Consider the following 23597-nt stretch of genomic DNA (forward strand, 5'->3'; position numbering starts at 1 on the left):
AAGTCATGGAGTCAGCCTAGATGTGCGGAAATACATGATAACAGGTAATAGCTGTGAGACCGTGCTATGATGGGCCAAAACAGCATATCAGAAAATGCTCATCCGTTTTAACTGGGGAAGAAAATAACACTAAAGCCACAATGGAAGATTGAGTATACTCACCAGAAGGAGTAGGAGGAAATGGCTAATGTTGCCAATTACTGTGGAGAATGTGAGAAAGGTAATGATACCCTTACCCTTACCGTGAGTACCAGTTTGTTTAGCCACTTTGGAAAACTGGCTGTCTAAGCTAAATTTCAATTTAGAAATACTGTACTGCCAAGCTATTCGTTTCCCCATTCATATCCACCAGATGTCACACATTCATGCACTGAAAGACATGGCAGCAATCAATGTTCATATGCATTAAACAGCAGATGTCCAGTAGAGAGATGATAATTCTAAACCACCACTGTATATAACATAGATGAGTTTTGCTATATAAAGAAAACGTTCAGAGCTGGTAGAGTTGTGACCCATGGCTCCATTAGAGTAAGTTATAAAAACACGTAAAATTTATGGTAAGGGTAGTTATAGAGAGTAACTTTGAAATGGGTAGCAGATAAAGTTGGGAGATGAGGAAGGCTCTTCCTAGGCTCTCCTAATGGTCTATTCTCAAGTAACAGTTGATGGCTGCATTGGATATGTTCGCTTTATATTATTTATGTGCTTCAGTGAGAAATCAGCCTCTGTGTGTACTGTGAGGGTACACATATCTGGAAGCCAGAAATCAACTCCGAGTGCCTTCTCCAAGTTATTATATTTGTATATTTGGGGGCTGGGTTTCTCAGTAAGCCTAGAGCTTTCCAATTGGCTAAATTGGCTGGGAAGAAAGATCCTGGGGTCCTCCTGTCTCCACCTTCCAGTGTTGAGATTACAGGTGCACATTATTGCACCTGGGTTGTTCTTTGAGGACTAGGGATCTGAACTCATGCCCTCATGCTTCCAGGCAAGTACTTTAGTCACTAAACCATCTCTCCAGAACCAGCACCGCTTTCAAATTATTTTAAAATATATGTGACTCAGGAACTAGAAACCGCTCACTTCACAGCTCCGCTCTGCTATCTCCCAACATCACATCCTTGGAGCAGCTACTTAACCTTCTGAATTGTGGGCTCCTCAGCTGTGATTAGGGCACGGCACCCACGTCTGTCCCATGAGAATACTTTGCACATTTAGTCTGATAACACGGCAGCAAGACCTTGATGCATAGCAACATCAGCAGTTGGCAACGGGAGTAATTATAGCATGTTTTTCTGGAAACAAGGGTTCCGGAAACCACAGAAGCATTTCTAAGACGTTCTGCTCTGTCCAAAGTTCTCCCGGTGAACAGGATCTCAAACTCATACCCAGCTGAGGGGACCTCACAACCTTTCACAATCTGTTTATGGCACCAATCTATATAATCAACATTCTTCAAAGCAATAAACTCCTAGCTTCTAAGTTGGCTCAGGAATTCCATTTGTCAAAGTTCACCCACATTTCTCACTGCAGGGATCTCAGGCTGCCTTCTACATCCTGGATGTTAGAGCCCTTTGTTCTCAAGTCTGGTCAGACCCTCCTCGTGACCACGTTATCTAATGAGCTTCTTCTTTTTTTCTTTTTGTTTTTTTGTTTTTTCAAGACAGGGTTTCTCTGTATAGTCCTGGCTGTCCTGGAATTCACTTTGTAGACCAGGCTGGCCTCGAACTCAGAAATCCACCTGCCTCTGCCTCCCGAGTGCTGGGATTAAAGGCGTGCACCACCACTGCCTGGCTCTAACGAACTTCTTTAATCAAGGTTTGTGCAGTACCCCTGGTCTGCTCTCTTCCCACCCAGTATCAGCTCTATGTCCACATCCTACATTGTATGCCATTGTATTTCCCAGCTTGATTGCACAATCCAATAAGAAGCATACACAGGACACACTTGCTATGGGCACAAGATCTTGAAAGGGGATACCAGAGCTTGATTCTACGGTCTCCCATTTACAAACTCTGGAAACGTGGCATGTCACCTCGCCTCTTGGATTCTCTAAGCTGTAAAACAACAATGAGCACAGTCCACAGGTCATAGAATTTCTGAGAATTAAATTATTTAACAGCATGGTTCAATAAGAATAGTACATGGGACATAAAATATACTGCTCAGGAGTTAGCTATTACCTAGGTGAAGCAGCTGTTCTCACCACCAACGGAAAACTGAGACTGGCAACACTATACATCTTTACATAAATTCTGCCTATATTCACTCAGGAGAATCACATCAAAATGTCAGTTAAACTCCTAGTGGTTTAACCTCTCTGCTTGTGCAGTCTCATCACAGGGTGCACAGGGTTTCCACACCCACGGAAGCATTTGGTGTTCCCAACTATGCCATCCCACTTTATATACCCCACAGTCTATCCAGCTTGAGAACTTCTCTTAGGACTGGGTGTGGTGGTACACACCTTTAATTCCAGCACTCTGGAGGTAGAAACAGAAGATCAAGGAGTTCAAGGCCAGCCTAGGGTACATAGTGGGAACTTGTTTCAAAATAAACAAAATATCTCACTATTCCCTTCTTTCCTCATACCTTTCTCTTACAGCATAGTATTCACCACACATGGGGGAAATAATTTTAATTTCCCTAAAGAGACTGAGATCATCAAGACTATGGCTACATTTTCCTCCTACGACGTAACCTCTCAAAATGCACCTGGCACCTATTAGGAATCTAATGATCTTGAGAAAACTGGAAAATATTCAAATTTCTTCTCTGCTTAAGTATTATAGACATAAGGGCAAGAGTGGGTAAAAATGATTTAAGTCACTTAGTAAACAGATAACAGAACACAGAACACACATCTCTTTGTTTCCTAGTTTTGTATCAAAACCCCACACTTTTGATAGATACAACAACAAAAAGATACCTAATAAAGGTACATGTGTAGAAACTGATAAACCAGTATGGAAGGGACGAGGTCATCCCAGCAGTAACCAGAAAGGAGGCAGGACTTTCTCCTGTGCATCCTCTTACCTACTGACCATGTAATCAAGCATGATTCTAATTTAATCGCGTTGCCATTACTTCCTGCTCACGACAAACACTTCTCTGTCTCTTTCTCAGGTTTCTGCAGATAGCTTTTTCCCCACGAGTATCAAAGAACAGAGATTAATCATGAAATGTTGAAAACAACCAAAACTTACAAGAAGGCTCGCCTGACACACTTGATGATAAGCATGCATTTGATGGTGTGGCGAGGTAATTAGGTATAAATGGTAAACAGTTCTAAGTATCTAATTAGCACTGATCTTTGATCGTTCCGCTGATTATTTTGGAAGTCAGCAGGGGTGGGGGCACATCCTTGTAACATAGGGGTTCTCCAGTGCTAGCAGTAAGCAGTGTTTATAAATCTTATATCACAAGGTGAGCTCTCAGCTCAAAACAGTTTAATCAGGCTCTCCCAGGACTAGACCCAGATACCTTTAAAAATAATTCCCCAGGTGACTACAGCTATACTTAAGAACTATAGCTGTGGGCCAATGAGATGGCTTGGTGTGTGAGTTACTTGCACATATGTGCACACACTGAAAAATAATATAAAATCCTTCCTCTGAAGGGTTATACATGGGATGTCATCCTTCCTTCTATAGCTCTGCAACACCAGGAGGAAGGGGAAGATACACAAAACAACAAAAAGATACGTAACAAATGTATATGCTTTTCAAGCAAGCAATCATCAGCTTACACCGAGCAATCAATAACCGACTAATACAATGTTCACTATAGCACTGTGATGTATCATACTCTCTTTCATGTGATCACAAATAGATACAGAACGAGAACAGCCTTGTTCCCTTCTCCCTTCTCCCTCTTCCCAGCCCCCATCTGGAACTTGAAGCATGCCCTGACATTTGGGAGAACACTGTTAATCAGTCCCCGGACTCTGAATATTTCTTTATGTTGTGACAAAACCTACATTATATAAAATGTTCAGCTGAACTACTTGAATACACACAGTTCAGTAGCATTAAGTGCCCTCCCATTGTCTGTAACCATCACTCAACTGCTTCTAGCTCACACCCATTACACACTCAATCTCTCTGTCCTGGCCCTGGCTACATCGACTCTACTTTATAACTCTAATTTTTGATTACTTTGGATAGCTGGTAAGTGGGACTATATGACATTTTCCTTCTTGAGCCCGATTTGTTTCACTTACTATAATGTCTTAAAGGTTCACTGATGCTATAGCATGAGATATAACATCTTGTTAAGGTTGGAAAATATCCCATATGTGTGTATTCTATATGCTACATTCTGTTTCTATATACATCCAGTGATAAACATTAAGTGGTAGCCATCATTTGACTCTGGTGATGACAGGAACATAGAGGTATGACTCTGAACTTCTTACATGTGCCTTAAACACCCACATGGACATTTTGACCAGAGAGTCTCCCCTCAAAGAGGTAAGACTTCGGTGTGGCTTCTGCTTCACACCCTTACACAACACATTGCCATACAATGGAGGCAGGTCCAAGGACCTTTTCATCACCAACAAAACACACATTAGTGGAAGGCCACATCAGGGTTTTATGACCATATCTAAGCCAACTATAAAGAGACTCCCCAACTGCCACAAAGAAGTGCCTGTGGTGAGGAGGCCTGAGAGAGGCACACACTGCAGGGAACTCTCAAAAAGTCTAAGTTGCAGAGCTCAGCCCTCAGCTGAAACCAGTAAGAAATCTAGGACCTGGGTCCTGTACCCACAATGCACTTAATTCTACAACAGTTATATGAGCTTGGAAAAGAACCTACCTCTAAAACAGAGGTTCCTAACCTGTGGGTCATGACCCCCAAGGGGCTTGCATATCAGATATCCTGAATATCAGATATTTACATTACAACTCATAAGAGTAGAAATTATGGGCATAAATTAGCAACAAATAATTTCATTGTTGAGGTTGTAATTTCACTACATCAAGATAAAGGGTCAAAGCATTAAGACGGTTGAGAACCACTGGTCTAGAAGGTACTAGAAAAAAAAGCACATTGGCCTGAACCCTACTCTGCAGCCTTGTGACTTACACAAAGTGCCCTGGACTCCCAACCCAGAATTCTCTGAAGCAGCAAATACATGGTGTTTACATTGCAAATTGTGAGGTAATTTATTACGTGAATTTCTCTGAGTCCCTGTGTTGTGTTTATAAAAAGATAAAGGGGTGGGGGATATGTTTTATGGAGGTGTAGTCACGTATCAGGGAAGGGGAAGGGGATTCCTCTGCAGGCCCATGCTGAGGTATCCTTTTCCTCTGAGGGACCAGTCACTGACAGAGTAGTATAGAATAGAGTTTATTCAGGGCATGGGGAGGGGAGTCAGGAGGGTAGTAGAGGCAGAGAAAGAGAGAGAGTGAGAGAGTGAGAGAGCTAGAGGAGAGGACGGGAGGGGAGGAAGGGGAGGAGAGAAAAGGCAAGGCAAGGAGAGGTGAGGAGAGGAGAGGAGAGGAGAGGAGAGGAGAGGAGAGGAGAGGAGAGGAGAGGAGAGGAGAGGAGAGGAGAGGAGAGGAGAGGAGAGGAGAGGAGAGGAGAGGAGAGGAGAGGAGAGGAGAGGAGAGGAGAAGTAGAGGAGTAGAGGCTGGCCATGAGCACATGGATAGAGAGGGAGGAAGGGAATAGGGAGAGAGGGGGAAAGGGAAAGCAAGAGCAAGAGAGAGCAAGAGAGGAGCAAGAGAAAGAGAAGGGGGCAAGCAGCCCCTTGTATAGTGAGTCAGGCACACCTGGCTATTGCCAGGTAACTGTGGGGTGGAGTTTAGAGGGAATGCTAACACCCTTGTCCCAAGACATTTCAAGCAGTAACCTCTTCTGGTGTCTCCTTAGCTCCCTCTCCCTGTTCTTCTGTGGAAAGGGGCTGGGGGCTGGGATTCCTAGTGCCTTCTTTCCTTCCTACCCGGGAGCTTGGTCTGTAATTTCCAAATTGCCAAAATTGCTTCTAGGGAATTATCTACCCCTCCCCCCCAGTTGAGCTGATATGACAGAACATATTAGTGAGAGACTTAGAGGGACATGGGGATCCCTGACCGCTCATGCTTTAATATAAATTAGATATAAAGCATACCCTAGCTGTTGCTGGCTCTAGATTTAAAGAAAAAGACACCTGTCAGGTAAGAATGCCCTGAAATATTTATAACTAAGAAAAGAATTCTTCAAAGACAGATTATTTTAAAATGAGACTTTAAAGCAGGAGGTGTAATCACAGGACGAGAAAGGTATTCTTTGCAAACGAGGTGCTCCCATAAAGTCTAGACACCTAAGAGCTTTGACCTTGACTTAGCTCTTCCTGCCTCAGACCTGAAATGCTGTTTAAATCTTAAAAGTCAGACAGGGAACAGTATTGGCTTACATAGATGGCAGAGACCAAGGCCTGGGCAATGCGTGCCTCTAACACATTGAGCTGTCCGGTGCTGGGGTCGGGGGTGGGTGATTGGGAGATGGGGGTGGGGGAGGGGATGAGATACTGTCTCCTCATGTGCACGGTTTCTACTCCTGCCTTTCACGGGTGCCTAGCCAGGAAACATGCACTGTCTAGGACAGAATGATTGTGAGGAAAAAAGAAAATATGAAGAAAGCATTCTGTCTCAGAAGCCACTGAAAGGGTGTCAATATGGCTAGCAAGAAGCTCCTGCCCAGGCCTGCAAGCCAAGGGTTTAAGCCAGCCTATACAGTTTCAAACCCATATGACCAAGAAGGTCTACAGAACCTACAGATAAAGGAGCCAGAAAGCAAAATAAGATATGTGTCAAAATAGCTGGGATTAAGCTGTTTCTGCATTAACTTGAAGGTGCTATGCAGGCTACTGGGGCGGTTGCAGGGGAAGAGTTAAGACTCTTAATCAGCTGTGAACCCAGTGTTCATGCATTAAAGATCCACATGGCAAAATATTTCCATGGCTGCAATAGTGGCATGAATGTTTTCAGTTAGATTCAAGGTACAGCAAGTCTAGCCAAGAAGCCATGATTCAGAGCTCACTCAGAGTAGTAAGTGTACTATTGTTATTTTAGAAAATGTACACAGTATCAAACTGCCTTCTAAATGGGTACCTCTCTACCTATAGATGAGTGCAGGTCTCAGAGCTTATTAGAGACATTTATTTGTACTGACAGTGGTTAATGCAGAAGCTCAGGATTCTTCAAGGCTCAGAGAATAAGCATCATTGAAATGCTCACTCATATCTGGGACCTCTAGACTACACCATGTCCTCAAGGCTCAGAGGCCAAAGGAGAGAATGGTTGTAAGTGTTGTGGGTTGGGGAAGACCACAGTAAAACATTGTCTTCTGGACATGATGGGACCACTGTGCTCCTGAACTCATCAACGATATGGTTGCCTGCCCACACAAGATGAGGCCAGCCAACATTCTTGCATGGAGTGGGAAGGCATTTGTGAGTCCCGCTCCTAACTAAGGTGCTGTGGGTAGCTGGTGGCCTCTGGGGAAGAGTCCCATCAGTTTTCTTTAGGGCTGTGGCTCACAGTAAGTTGACCACACTCCAGTGCAGTCCCATACTCATGAGTGAATGAACAGCACAGACTGGAGCCTATGAGTTACTAAAAGTAAAAAGGGAGAGATTTGGGGAGGTATGGATGTAGGGGTGAATCTGGAAGGGATATAGCGCTGGTTGTGGGAGGGAGGATGTGGCAGGGAGGGGTGTTGGATCTAGAAGGAGGGAAGGATAAATCTGAAAGGCGTTGAAAGGAGTATGACTGAAATACACTTATGAAATTCTCAAAGAATACATTAAAAAAAAAAAGAGGGGAACTGCAAGTGATGACCGTGACCTTGTGAAGCACTCTGTGAGGTCACAATGGTAACAGTGGCTTAACTCTATTTAAAGGATTGAGCTCCATTGATTCAGTATTCAGTAAATAAGTATTGATTTGAATGTGTTATTGTACAGGGCCATCCCACTGCCTGCTGTAACCTGAAGCTATTGGTTAGAATCGATATGGCTTCTGGGTAGTATAAAAATGTCACAGAGTTTCACCATGAGAATGTCGTACATGGGGTATCGGCCTCAGGGTTATCACGGTGCTTATGTGTGAGCACTTGAACTTCAGACCCTTCAGAAGAGTCTTCAAATCCTGAGCACCTTCCGAGGCTCCATTACATATTCCCCTAAGACCTGGCTGCGGACAGACTGGAAGACAGGGTTGTGGTGAGAGGGAATAATGGTTAGAAATGAATAAAGCAGGGCCCATAAGGGTTGAGGACAGAGACAGAGAGATGCCGTGCTCTAGCACAGAGCCTTTGTATTCTTAGAGAGAGAGAGAGAGAGAGAGAGAGAGAGAGAGAGGGCTGGAAGTGAGAGAGGCTGGATGCCAGCACTTGGAGAGGTCACTCATTCATTTAACTGCTTCTAGATGACAAGCCAGCTGCACTTAATTCTAGACACATCTAAAACTCCCCCATACTTAGCCTCCCTTTTTGTATAAAACTTAAGGGTACATCTCATTCACCCTAGCTCCCTAACCGCCCCCCTTTATGCCTGGTTATACAAACCTAAGGGAAGCCATTCATGCTGTAGGCTGCATCTGGTTGAGAATAAACACTGGACATCAGCTTGACCCAAACTACAATCCCGCTTCAACAATCCATCAACACTACAAGCTTCAGTCTAGTGACACATTACCCTGAGCTTTCATTTCACCTTTGGTACGACAGAGAAAGCACACATACCTGATTAGTTAAGTCCAAAGCATCCAGGAGATAATGTACGGAAGAGAACCAGCAGCTAATCATTAAATAATGATTCTGTTTCCTGGTCCCATCCCTCAGTAGCTAGCTTGGATCTGGGTGTCAATGTGAGCGTTATTGTTATAAATCATAACCCCTGTTTCCAAACACACTGACGCCTTCCAGTACACATGGCACTTGGCAATCATCGCCCATGGTTTCTAGCAAACAGATCGAACAACTGGATTTCTGTTTCCCCGTGCCTTCATTGGACTGAGCGATCCAGGGTTTGCTATGCTAATTATTGAGGCTATGCTAGCAGTATTGTGAGCATATACATCAACTTTTTAACTACTAGACTTGATAGGTAAAGGTTTATAGTTTACTCCAAACATTTCTAGTTGTTCATTAAAAGCTCTTAGGTAACCATGTCTATGTTACTAACTCAGCCCCTTCGCCCATCCCACACAAATTCCTGGAATTGTGAACCAATACCAGGGAAGCCCTTCCTGGATATTGTATATTTTTTTTCTTGGAGAAACAAAAGCAGAGAGAGGGATTTTCTTGGTGCTATTTTGTTTGTTTTGCTAATTATAGCATTTAAATGATCTATTTATTATTTTTTGGTAGTTAGTTTACTATAAGACTTTTCAATCAGAATATGGAAAGTCCTCTTCTAATTCTAATTTTGGAGAAATCATGCAGAGCAGAAGTTGGAGCTGCTTTGGGCTCTTTGAACTCCTGTCCAGAAATGAAGAACTTTGTACCCTTGAGTGAGGGATGTAAAGCCTCCTGGGCCAGGTTTCTCATATGTAAAGTGGGTTGGGATCACCTACCGAGTTGCTGTAAGCATTACATCTCTCTGCAACTATGCAGTTTTTAGACTTGTGACTAGCACACAGTTATTGTGTGTGTGGCGTGCACACATGTATGTGCTTGTGCCTATGTAAGCATCTGCATATGTGTATGTGTGCTCACGCATGCGTGCATGTGTGTGTGCATGAGAGAGAGAGAGGCGGGGGAGAGAGAGATGTAAAGTAGGGAAGTGACTATCTTCAAGGGTTGTTGTATTTATTACATGTTCCCATGTTCGTGAAGCAGCAGACTGGTGACTAGCACACATTCGCTAATAGATCACCATTATGTCTTCCCATAAGAACTTTCCTGTTGAGTGAGGAAAAGCCCGTACCTCTGATGCACACTTCCAGTACTCCTTCAGAAAGGAAGCAAAAATGAGAACCACACACTCTTCCTCACTCCCCACCCATCTTGCTCACCCCACCCCATCTTGCTCCAATGTATGATTCACCAGCATTTCCCACTTTTACCTATTCATCCCCTGGGGTGGGAGTGCCAAACACAACTAATTGTCCTCCCCGAAACTGGAATCCATGTCTGAAGCCCATGGCAAGCCTTTGTTTTATCTCTCCTTTTCACAGAAGAACAATGGTTCCAAATGATAGTTTAAGCGTTCTTAGCGAAAGGCGCTCAGAGCAGCCACTTACCAGATGTCTTTGATAAATGTGCTGCCTGTGTTCCACCAGACGTTCAGCATGAGCTTCTAATTTTTGCTCTGCCAATGCTAGAGTCTGCTAAGCAACATCTACGGAAACAGAGAACTTTCCTCCAGTCACTGGCCTGACCTCTGGCTACATGGCAACCTTGGTGCTTATGACAAGTCAGACATGGACAGAAATACTGAGCCCTTCCCTGCTTTCAGCCCCAAGAAGCTCGGGATTCATTCACAGAACTATATGTGCTCTGCCATGTCTGACATAGCTTGGGCCATATCCCTTCTTGACACCCTTTCCTCACAGGTCTCTCTGAGGACATGATTGATGCATCAGTGCAGTGGACAGGTCCTACTCCATTTCATATGGAAGAGGGAGGAGGCGCCACCATTACTAATCAGTAGAGTTTGTTATCATAAAGCATTGTGGGACCTGAACTGCGGGACTGATATCTGTGGGTAGATCCCAAATATCAGAGGTCTCTAAGTCAATCTTAGAATCCAGTCTGAGTTCTCCGCCTACTGTGGTTTATTTTGTAATGCCCACAAGTGCCTTTCCAGACTCTTCCCAGACAAGACTGGCATGAAATGACCCCCAAAGCTTCCTCTATCTCCGAGGTCTTCTGATACTTACCTCCATTACATTGGAACCTGAGACCAAAACACCTAATAGAATGTACTAAGTCTCACAGGAGCTAGGATACTCTGGTAAACCTGGGTGCCTGTAATAGCAGCAGACAGCGTGCTACTCAGCTGTCTGCATTTGAAGATCTAAACTGGTCCATAGGCTCAGTGCCAAACGACTACAAAGCACCGCGCACATCCAGAGCCGCTTCACAGCAATTCTGCTCTGTGATAGATACCTCAGTCTGTCTGAAGCATTTCCATTTTCTGTGGCTGGGCCTAAAACTGCTCTTGCTGTATCTATCTATAAAGTGTTCCCAAAGCCCACAGATGTCACAACTCCATCAATGGCAATAACAGTAACAGGAGACACATATTCTAGAACGGCAACAGCCAATCCTATTCAGGCACATGTAGGTATATAACCATAAGTAACAGAAGTTGAAAATTCCTTCTCTTACAGGCATTACCCATATTTCAAACATCCAAGAGCCACATCTAACTACTGGCTACCATGCTGGACAGCACAGGTTACAGAGCCTTTCAGTCACTGTACAAAGATTTACTAGACAGCACCGAACCACTGTAGAGCCTAATCCTTAAGAACTATAGAAGATAAAAATTTCTAGACCAGCACAGAGGCAAATGTACAGGTTGCCTCTTCAAACTCTAAATTTTAGTGTGTCCAGGTCAACAAAGCTGGCATGAGCTGAGACTGCCCTAAAACCAATGACTTTCACTCTTTAGTCACACTATGTCTGGGTGGAGGTCTCAAAAGTCACAGGCTGGGGTGTTGTGAGTGACTATTCCTCGTAAATTATCAAAATCGATCTTTGAGGTTTTTAACTCGTCATTCCACCAAATTTTATCCTCTGATTTTCATAGGGGTTCCTAGATCCCTTAAGCTATTCATTTTAGGCTGGCAGCGGTGGCACACACTTTTAACTCCAGCACTTTCGAGGCAGAGGCAGGCAGATTTCTGAGTTTGAGGCCAGCCTTGTCTACAGAGTGAGCTCCAGGACAGCCAGGGCTATACAGAGAAACCCTGTCTTGAAAAACAAAAACAAAAACACAAAAAACAAAACAAAGCAAAACAAGCTATTAATTTTAAGAGATCTCTGTTAACAAAAGTACTCTTTCAGAGACAATATCACATGATATTCAACAGCTTTCTGGGCAAGCGTGGAGAGCAGAAGTTATCCAAAAGTGTATCTGACACATATATATTAGGTATAAATTTAGGTTTCAGTCCATTCAGGAAACATTAGTGAAGCTCGATGAATAAATTATGAGAGCCCAGGGATGAACAGAGGGGCCATTTTAACTGAGTGAATTCTTCCATCTCCAGCCAGTTCTGCACAGAAAGTAGCCAGATCAATGGGCTGTGTATGTCAGGCCTCATTAGTGAGCAGCACACCATATTTCTAGCACTTTGACTTCGAGAACATTGTTTTTTTTTATAAAATTTCTTCCTAAATTGCCTACGAGACATTCAAGATTTATTTGGGTCTTTTCTTGAAAACTAGAATGGAATGGGAAAATGAAGAGCTGAACTGGTGAATACCTCTATACTCTGGGAGGTTATCTCTGTGAACCAATTGACTTCGCTGCTCTCAATCAGTTCAGACTGAAGGAGAATTGCTTTTGTACACTCGTCAAGTAAAACTGGAATAAATAAATAAATAAATAAATAAATAAATAAATCTGATTAATAAGGGTTGGTGGGCCCATATTCTGCCTAAGTGGTTCACCTATGACCTCAAGGCTCTATAGAAGTATATGAGAATTATTAGGGCATGAATTATCTGCTGTCCTATTTAGGACTAATCATTAAAGAAATCAATTCAACTTTTGATCCCCAGTATTGAAAAAAAAAATTAGCCCTGATCTTCATTTATACCTACTCATAGACTTGTGCCCCTCTGGCTTGCAGCTGGGGTAAGAGGAATCACTGATAATTCTTACTCAGAGGTCCACCTCCTTGCCTTTTCTATGATCCCTTCATGACACACAGAAGAAAAAGCATAGGGGATTAGCTTTTAAAAAAATCCTAAGTACATAAATAATAATTTTCTTTACCATGTAATAATCAAACTAAGCAGTAATTCAAAGGAGCAGGCTTGTCTCGTGTTACGCAGCTCTAGCAGGCTGATGCTTTCACCACTCAAGATGAGTGCAAGTCTTTGGACAAATCAAATAAACAAATCCTTGATTTCAAGAGGAGGAACATAGTGGCTAATGTAGAGAGAAAAGTCAAAGATAGATTAGGTCTAAGGTTTCCCAGGTACTGTCCCATATATAAAAATCATATTCAATTTGAGAAGATTTGGGGATGGAAGTAAATAATCTATTACTTATGCCCACATAATGTCTGTGTAAGTGTAATGACATGATATATGAGGAATAAGTATACATTCATATATCAAAATCCATAGTCTATTACAAAGAACGATGGACCATATGCAAGTTCTGAAAATATGCACGTTTATAATAACTATAATTTATAAATCCATTTTGAGAGGAATAAACAGATAAGACCCTTCTAAACTAATAACCAAACTTTGGACTCCATCCACAAAACCATCCTAATGACAAATATTAATCAGCTTCATTCAGCTACAGAATTTTATGATTAATAACCCAGTATGACTATTTTCCCTTCATGTATTTATTGATTATCCACTGTTCCAACTCCTGTCAACAAACTGAAGAATTAAACCTCCCTTCATAATTTTGTGGTCAAGATTAGTCAGCTATTTGTTTGAGTTGGATGTTTTGTCTTGATTTATGTTACTTGTGCCTGTGAGTAAATTAACATTAGATTTAATTTCACAGATCTTGCACAGAGTGGCAGGCTCTGCCAAGACGGCATCAAAGCGAAGAGCTCATGTCAATTAACAAGCGCTTATTGAAAGGCCACAGAAAAAGGAGACCATAACTTATCTTTCTCTCCTAATCAGGAAATCAAACTCCAATCGGAACCGTACTCCTAAATACACACTGGCATACACTTAAGAAGAAAGTAGTGAAGAAATTCTACATTTCCTTTCAGAGTTTCAAAATTTTGTCCCAAACATAAATATATGACAAAAACACACAAATCGTAAATTCCCAATTTTTTTCAACGCACACCGTATGCCTCTGTTAAAATATCACATTGATCCTATAAACATGCACGCTTACTACATGTTGATTTAAGACAGGAAAAGCAGTCTGGTTTTAGAAATCAATTCTAGGTTTTAATTTATTCCCTTTGCTCTTTTTACCTAATTTCTGCCAGTTTTGTCCTTTGTGTCTCAGCTAAAGGTCACCTCATCCATCAGCTGGGCCTCCATGACAATCCCACTTCTCTCAAAGATCCTCAACACCTCTGACAGCACTTCTGTTCACTGTGTCATTTATCCCAATTTATAATTATACAGTCCTCATCTCTCTCTCTCTCTCTCTCTCTGTGTGTGTGTGTGTGTGTGTGTGTGTGTGTGTGTGTGTGTGCGCGCGCTCTCTCTCCCCACAAGACAGAGAGATCTGTCTGTCTATGGTAAGCAGCTAACATGGTGACTGGCAGGAAGAGCATTCAACGAGAACCGTGCAGTGAATGGATGAAGTCATTCTCCCTGGAGCACCCATCATGGTCCTTCTCAAAACTCTCACAGACCAGCGGCTAGGAAGCCAGCTTTGCTGGGCATGTTCCACCCCACTGTGCTCTGTGTGTATTGTTAAATCTGCTTCCTTAGAACGGACATGTGTACTTCCTAAGTGATCTTCTGTCCTCTGGGAGTGTCAAGGGAACAGAGATGGTGCCCTCCAAATCCTGCCCCTCAGTTGCACCTGTCTCAGAATCTGTACATCTCAGCCTCCAGTGGCAATTCCAGATCTGAAAAGCTGTAGAATAAGAGATCCCTTCTCCACAAAGCTCTCCATCCCCACAACTGAGAATTCCATGCCCCCGGGCTGTCTAGGAAGCCTCGTGGACACCTCGCTTGTCTTTCCTACTGTGAAGGCCACTTGAATGAACAGGACACAGAAACTTCTTACCTGGAATCCTTCCTGACTCTCGCTTTCTCAAAGGAAAACTCGGGGGGTTTGTTGAGGTCATAGGTTCGGGTTGTTGGCTCTGCAGATACTCCAGCCTTCGCCCCCCTCCTGCTGTGGAGCGAGACCAAGCCTGAGGTCTTGCGGTGAACATTCAGAGGCACTTTGTCAGGAGAGGCCTGCAGTGGACTTCCTCCCTGCACGTGGATAACATCCTGCAGCTTGTTCAGCTGGATGCACTTGCTCTGCAGTTCTTCTGTGAGCTCCGCGATGGCCACGGTCTGCTTGGCCAGCCGCTCCCGAAGCTCCTTCAGGTGGTACTCCCGTTCCTGAACTTCTGCATCCTTCCTCCTCAGCTCCCGCTCCAGCTCCAACACCTTGCTCCGCAGGGCTTCATTGCTGAGGTTCCCTGACTGGCCATCTGGGTGCTTAGCATGCTTGGGCTTCACTGAACCATTTCCCATGTTGCTCAGGGACCTAAGGGAGGGCACAGAAGTGGCAGTGAGCATGTGGAGTTCCACTTTCTAACGGCCCTCCCCTTCCCAATCTGCTTCATAAACAGACGCAAGGCAGTCATCATCCTTTGATGAGCAATAAAACGCTCCGTTCCTACAGAGGAAACTAATGACAGAGTTTCTTTATCCCTCTATAGAGAGCGGTTGGCATTTGGGCTCATTCTTCCCTGTCCTTTCAGGAGACACACCTGAGCATTTTCTAAAACTAGCCCTAGTCACCTATTGTTCTCTTCCAGTGGTTCTCTCTGGATAGTTGTCAAAAACATCCTAACAGGGCTGTGATTTGGATGTCACCAGGGCAGAGATTAAATGCAAAGGAGCATTCACATTGACAGAGGCTTGAAAAATATCACCACTACCACCACCACACCCACTGGGCTTACAGTTTGAAAAAAAACTCCTCTTGATTTAGAAATAACACATCTGCATTCCTCACAGTGTAGAGACAGAGCCTGTGTTACTCTATTAGCAATTTGTTCTTGCCCGGTACACTAGTAAGTGTTGTCTTTCTGCCAATGCTGGTGTTAAAAACTTCAAGCCGTGATCTCTGAGAAGAAAACATCAGTATGAAGTTTCTTCTACATCCTTCACGTTGGGTCACCAAACCAAGTTGTGCAAAAAGTGAAGGTCCGTGGTGTGATGCTCTATTCTTTCATTAAGAATATCTTCAGGGCTCAAAAGATAGCACAGTGGGTAAAGCTCTTGCAGAGCAAGTGTAAGGAACTAAGTTAGTAGCCACATGAATTCTGGGTAGACGTGGCAGCCTGCCTGTATTTCCTGTGCCCAGGATACAGAGACAGGAGACAACTGGAACAAGTTGTTTAGGGAGACTCTCCAAATTGGTGAGCTCCTGGTTTGGGTGAGAGATCACACTTCAAAAAGTAGAAAGAAATTTACATCTAACCTGAAATTCCAGCTTACTTTGGCACAGACATGTATGTGAATGCATGCAAGTGTGTGTGCACATTCACATGAATATGCATACACACATATGAACACATGAACATGCATACACACATATGAACACATGAACATGCATACACACATATGAACACCACATACTTTGCAAAAGAGATGGGGACAGCTCCTCACAGGAGGGCTGGGGAGATAAGTTTAGAAAGTGCTGAACATGCACCTGAGTTCTATGCACAGTCATAGAACTTCTAATCCCCATGCTGGCATGGTAGAGACAGTAAGATTCCTGAGGTTGGGTGGCCAGGCAGTGTAGCCTAATTTGCCAATCCTGGATCTCAGTGAGAGACTCTGTCTCAAAAAAAAACAAGGTGGATGGCTGCTGAGAAGTGTGACCCATAGCTTCCAAGTGTATTATATGTGACATGTATATGCACATGCATACACACACACACACATACACACACAGCCTTTTAGAAACCCCAAAGTTATCACTAACCAGGGTACAAAAAGAAAATCAGGGATTATAAAAGATATTTTTGTCGATCTGCCATGTATTTTTTTTTAATTCCAAAGCTTTGCATTTATTTAACATTTACTATAAATTCAAAAGGTTGGTACCAAAATATTTTCTTTCATTGATATTAGTACTTCAATAGAAATCAAGGAGCATTTTTAGGTTTACTAAGCCAATTTCACATAAATAATAGTAAATTTTTAAAAAGCAAATCAGGGCTGGAGATATATAGCTTAGCAGTTAAGAGTACCAACTGCTGACAACCACCTGTAAATCCAGCTTCCAGAGATCCAGCGCCCCTTCTGGCCTCTATAAGCACTGCACTCACAGGAGCCTACACATAATTAAAGATTAAAAAATAAAATCATTTTTTAAATGTAAATCATCTGCAGGTCATAAACTTATTTGAGCAAAACCCCGTAACAGCAGAATTTGCACAGCTGAAGTACAGCAGATGCTGCCCTAACTAACTGGTCTTAGTACACCAAGCATTGCAGTATTAGATGGCTTAGTCTGGGGAACTGTATATCAACTGTGAAAAACATCTGGATTAACTCTGATTTTATGAAATCAGAAATGGAGGATTAAAACTGAAGTCTACAAACATGCACTTTCCAGCTCCCCCCTTCAGATGTCTAGCTCAGGGAGAAACAAAGATCTTGACTTGATTTCACGAGTTCTACCAGATTAATTGTGTATCTATGTATCTATGTATCTATGTATCTATGTATCTATGTATCTATCTATCTATCTACCTATCTACCTATCTACCTATCTACTCTTAACTGCTAAGCTATATATCTCCAGCCCTGATTTGCTTTTTAAAAATTTACTATTATTTATGTGAAATTGGCTTAGTAAACCTAAAAATGCTCCTTGATTTCTATTGAAGTACTAATATCAATGAAAGAAAATATTTTGGTACCAACCTTTTGAATTTATAGTAAATGTTAAATAAATGCAAAGCTTTGGAATTAAAAAAAAATACATGGCAGATCGACAAAAATATCTTTTATAATCCCTGATTTTCTTTTTGTACCCTGGTTAGTGATAACTTTGGGGTTTCTAAAAGGCTGTGTGTGTATGTGTGTGTGTGTGTATGCATGTGCATATACATGTCACATATAATACACTTGGAAGCTATGGGTCACACTTCTCAGCAGCCATCCACCTTGTTTTTTTTTTGAGACAGAGTCTCTCACTGAGATCCAGGATTGGCAAATTAGGCTACACTGCCTGGCCACCCAACCTCAGGAATCTTACTGTCTCTACCATGCCAGCATGGGGATTAGAAGTTCTATGACTGTGCATAGAACTCAGGTGCATGTTCAGCACTTTCTAAACTTATCTCCCCAGCCCTCCTGTGAGGAGCTGTCCCCATCTCTTTTGCAAAGTATGTGGTGTTCATATGTGTGTATGCATGTTCATGTGTTCATATGTGTGTATGCATGTTCATGTGTTCATATGTGTGTATGCATATTCATGTGAATGTGCACACACACTTGCATGCATTCACATACATGTCTGTGCCAAAGTAAGCTGGAATTTCAGGTTAGATGTAAATTTCTTTCTATTTTTTGAAGTGTGATCTCTCACCCAAACCAGGAGCTCACCAATTTGGAGAGTCTCCCTAAACAACTTGTTCCAGTTGTCTCCTGTCTCTGTATCCTGGGCACAGGAAATACAGGCAGGCTGCCACGTCTACCCAGAATTCATGTGGCTACTAACTTAGTTCCTTACACTTGCTCTGCAAGAGCTTTACCCACTGTGCTATCTTTTGAGCCCTGAAGATATTCTTAATGAAAGAATAGAGCATCACACCACGGACCTTCACTTTTTGCACAACTTGGTTTGGTGACCCAACGTGAAGGATGTAGAAGAAACTTCATACTGATGTTTTCTTCTCAGAGATCACGGCTTGAAGTTTTTAACACCAGCATTGGCAGAAAGACAACACTTACTAGTGTACCGGGCAAGAACAAATTGCTAATAGAGTAACACAGGCTCTGTCTCTACACTGTGAGGAATGCAGATGTGTTATTTCTAAATCAAGAGGAGTTTTTTTTCAAACTGTAAGCCCAGTGGGTGTGGTGGTGGTAGTGGTGATATTTTTCAAGCCTCTGTCAATGTGAATGCTCCTTTGCATTTAATCTCTGCCCTGGTGACATCCAAATCACAGCCCTGTTAGGATGTTTTTGACAACAGAAATGGAGGATTAAAACTGAAGTCTACAAACATGCACTTTCCAGCTCCCCCCTTCAGATGTCTAGCTCAGGGAGAAACAAAGATCTTGACTTGATTTCACGAGTTCTACCAGATTAATTGTGGCTTCTACGGAGGCTGACTAGATGCGGAAAGTTAACAGTCTCCAAATTTTAGACAGGCCCAACCAGCCAATGGAAGCTGCACAAGATCAAGACAGAAACAGGACTTGATTCGTCTTTCAGCATTGGCTTCTCGCTGGGAGCATCCATTAATAAACTAGGCATATGCAGAGCTGCTTCCACAGCAGCGGACATGCAGAGGGTCTAACCTTTAAGCTTCTGCTCACTGGGCATCATTTGTTATTCTTACCCATTAGCATCGCATTGAAAGATGGAGGAGAGAAGATTTTAAAGAAGGGAGCCCGAACAGGCTCGTATCCAGAATAAGCAGCTCATCAGACGTTAGTGTAAGACATGAAAGAATCAACTTGAGTGATGTCCTGAAAGGTGTTCCCAGAGCTCTCTGAAATTACCACGTGTGCGAGCTTTGGTCATGCAGCCCTAAGCTCTTTTCTAGACAGATTTTTTTTGGTTTGTGGACAAGCATTTTCAGCCAAGGAAGTGGTAAGGAGGCAACAGAATTTTCTTATAGAGAGCACGGCAAGCATAAACAGATTTAAATTTAATATTGAACTAATGACTCATTCTGTATTCATGAAACAACTGTTTACTGAGCCTGGAGTACCATATACTCTGTGGAGTATATCCATATCCTCTCATGGATATTAACGTTTGGATTTAACAATAAATACTTATAGCACCCTAAATATGAAAAGGTCAAAAGTCATTGCTATATATGGACAGAGCAAAATCTGTACCAACCCAATCATCTTACAAACCTAAAGCACGATTAAGTGTAGAGCATCAAACCCTCACGATCTTCTCTGTTTCCCTGAGGTCACCTTGGAAGCTGTATAAACCTTGTGGAGTATTTAGAATTCCTGAAGCATGAAGAGAGAAGAGCAGCTAACTTACCTTTCACTGACTTAAACAAGTTCCTGGGTCTTTCAAGACTGGCATGAGCTCTCATGTCACCTGTTTAAGTTTTGCTACCCCACAAAGCAAGGTTTCAAGCCTCTGGCCACATAAAGCCTGATTAGATTCACACTGTATGCTTCTTAGCTGTCACTAGGGTAAGCGATTTCTCAAATATGAATTGGTAGCTAGAGGAGAAATGAGCTGCAGAACGTTGCTCCATCCATCTAGCAGCTACAGGTTATTAAAATCATTTTTACATTAGAGGACAGTGGATGATGTAATAAGAAATGTCATTAGAGATTAAAATCCCAGTTTAACTTGAGCAACAGATTCAAGATACACAAGGGAAGGAAGCAACCCACCCTCTCCCAACCTCCTGTAAGTTACATGGCATCTCCACTTTCACTTGTGTATCTATAAAATGGGTATATTTATCTCCATCTCATTAGAGTCATGATGAAGATTGCCAAGCATCCCATTGTGATGCAAAACATGTGGGAGACACAAGGTACATAAAGGGCTCTTTTAGCAGGATGGGGCTAGAGATGGATTTATTGTCTCTATAGAAGGAAAACACAGAACTGAATTTCTGTACCAGGCAGAAGTCTAAGGAAGTGGATACCTTCCAGACAAGAGGTCCTTAAAGATGCAAATATTCCCTTGTGGGAGTGAGACCTTATGCTTCCTAGACATTATGTCCCATTGAGAAAAGAATACATTGTGGAATAAAACAAACAAATAAACAAAAAACAGGAAAGAAGCCCTAGCAAAAGGCGGGAGCTGAGAAAACAGTTTGAATGGCAACCAGGATTCTATCAATAATTTCTACGTCTCCTCAAGCTCATCAACTCCTTAGTAAGTGTCTACTCATCCCCATACACTGAAGAGAAATTTTTAAATCAAAATGGCTCACTGAAGGCACAACAACAGAACTCCCTGGAGAGGGAGTACTCTTCACAATCAGGGAGGAGAGAGAGAGGAGAGGAAGCCATGGCATTTAGCAGGAGGAGAGTGTAATACCACAGTGTCCGTCCTTACCCTGATTCTCCTTCTGCAGAAGACGCTACTCACAGAGCAAAGACTCTAGGAAGGACTTGTGGGCGGAGTCACACCTGGCAGGCAGGGTGGCAAAATGTGGCCTTGCTGTCTGCCCTCCTTTAGCTCTCCAGTAGTTTAAGAACAGAAGTATGGCTCTGTTCTTAATATTCATTGCTCTCTCTACTCTTCTAGAGTCTGATAGAAATGCGTCCACATGAACAGGCACACAGCACATAGAGAGAGACATTCACCTGCACACACAGGCACAGACACAGAGACACATACCCTGAGACACACATATACAGAGATATATACAAACACACATACACACATACACCATACACACAGATACACACACACACACACACACACACACACACATACTCACCCATGTAAATGCACAGAGAGTGAAACATACACACAGACACAAACAAATACACACTCATACACAGATACACACAGAGAGACACAAACAGATATACACACATATATATATATACACCACACACTGAAACACAGAGAGACACACACATACACAGACACACACGGAGATTCACACAGGTACACACACAGATACACACAAATACACACACACTCACATACACATAAACAGATACACACAGAGAGACACATATACACAAACTCTCTCTCTCTCTCTCTCTCTCTCTCTCTCTCTCTCTCTCTCTCTCACACACACACACACACACACACACACACACACACAGAGGGAGTGTTTACAAGCATATATATGAGTATGCAAGATGGCTCAGGCTGCAGAGCCAGAGTCCCTGTCTAAGTTCTTTGGACTAGTTTTTCTGAGTCCTCAGAACAGCCTCCAGGCTTTAATGATAAGAACAGAAGAGACAGATTGACATTTAGATAGACAAAGACATTTAGATTGACAAACAGATAGACAAAGAGATAAAACAATTTGCGATCATATAGAATTCTTAGAGAGTCATATGACATCGATAATGGTAAGAATATAACTGTTCTTGGTATATATCATCATGGCTTAATGAATCCTAAACAGCATCATTACTGTTAGTATTATTACTGTTAGCACTATTTACTCAAGGGAATGGCTTATCTCAATCAAAACAACAGAGTATTGATTAAAAACTACACCAAATAAACAAGCTATTAAAGGAGAGCACTCAGAGAGCCGACTCTAGCTCTCTGTGCTCACAACAAAGTGACAAACATTGAGACGATAAGAGGAGAGTGGCTAAGAGAGCCTTGGGGAGACAACAGCCATGTAGACCAATGGAGCAGAGCAGCCCAGAAGTGACCTCAGATCGTGTACATCTGACCCTTGAAGAAAGAGCAAAGGGAAGCTAATGGAGACTTTACAGCTTTTACAAAATGTAACCTGAGAGTAGATCAGGAGTCTAAACATAAAACTCTCAAGCCTAGAAGACAGCATAGGTGAGTCCAGATGATCTTGGATTCAGGGGTAACTTTTTAAATAAAAAAAAAAAAGATACAAATAAGTTAGGAAAGGAGAAATTGTTATGTTTATACTTTGTTTCAACTGAAACCTCTGCAAAAGAAGAGAATGAGGTAGTTGAGCAAATAAAGGAGGCTTTCTCAACAAGCAACAATTTAAACAAGCCTGAAAAATGGGGAAAGACCAGAGCAGATGTCTCAGAGCAGATGTCTTCGTAGAGAGCAAAGAAAAGTGGGAGGAGACATGGTCATCTGTGAGCAGATAGTGTCAAACTAACTGGAGCTACTGAGACACAGTGGTCACAGAGCACACCAAAGATGGCAGGATATGTACTAACAGGAAGGTTGGTGTGACCAGAGGCCACATAAGGTGACACAGTCACTGATGAAGACAGAGCAGGCATTTGTCACTCAGGTAATCATGCCTCCCCATGATTATCCAATAGGAGTCACATGACTTCCTCAAAACCATCAGCTTTATTCATGAATGCTGCAACTTTGAAGCAACCATGTCCTTCTGTTGGTTAACAAGAAACTCCTGTGCATCAATTTACCAAAATATTATTCAAGAATAAGGAGTACCATTTAAAAAACAAAACAAACAAAACAAAAATGAGAAGACTTAGAGGAAATTCAGATACATATCACTAAAGGAAGAAATCAACCAGAAGAGCCAACACAGTATGAGTCCAACAGCACAGCATTATGGGAAATAGAAAAGGTATAGACATGAAAATATGAGTGTCTGTCAAGAGCTGTGGAGAGCAAGGGAGAAAGGAGCTAACAAGTTAAACGCCATGGCTCTTGTGTCATTGAAACTATTCCATATGATACTGCAATGATAGATATCTGTTATCATGCACTTCAGTAACCCATGACACATTCAATACAAAGAATAGACCCAACTATAATGATGGGCGTTAGTTAGTAATAAGTCCATATTGGTTCATCAGTTGTAACAGACACTGATATATATCATAGTGCTGCAAGATGGTATGACAGCTCAGAGGCTAACAGCCCTTGATGCA

At 42.4% G+C, this 23597-nt stretch overlaps 1 protein-coding gene across 1 annotated transcript in view; it reads right to left on the reverse strand.

Annotated features, from left to right (window-relative positions):
* Prkg2 (protein kinase cGMP-dependent 2) overlaps positions 1-23597 on the reverse strand; it is a 108999-nt gene that overhangs the window by 79794 nt on the left and 5608 nt on the right. Inside the window, exon 2 of the mRNA XM_021162709.2 lies at positions 14900-15373. Coding sequence (XP_021018368.1) covers positions 14900-15360 — 461 coding nt within the window. The 5' untranslated portion in view covers positions 15361-15373. The remainder of the gene's footprint in view (positions 1-14899; positions 15374-23597) is intronic.

This window comes from Mus caroli, unplaced genomic scaffold (genome assembly GCF_978045245.1).
Source record: "Mus caroli unplaced genomic scaffold, Mus_caroli_1 scaffold_4, whole genome shotgun sequence".
In the NCBI taxonomy this organism is placed as follows: domain Eukaryota; kingdom Metazoa; phylum Chordata; class Mammalia; order Rodentia; family Muridae; genus Mus; species Mus caroli.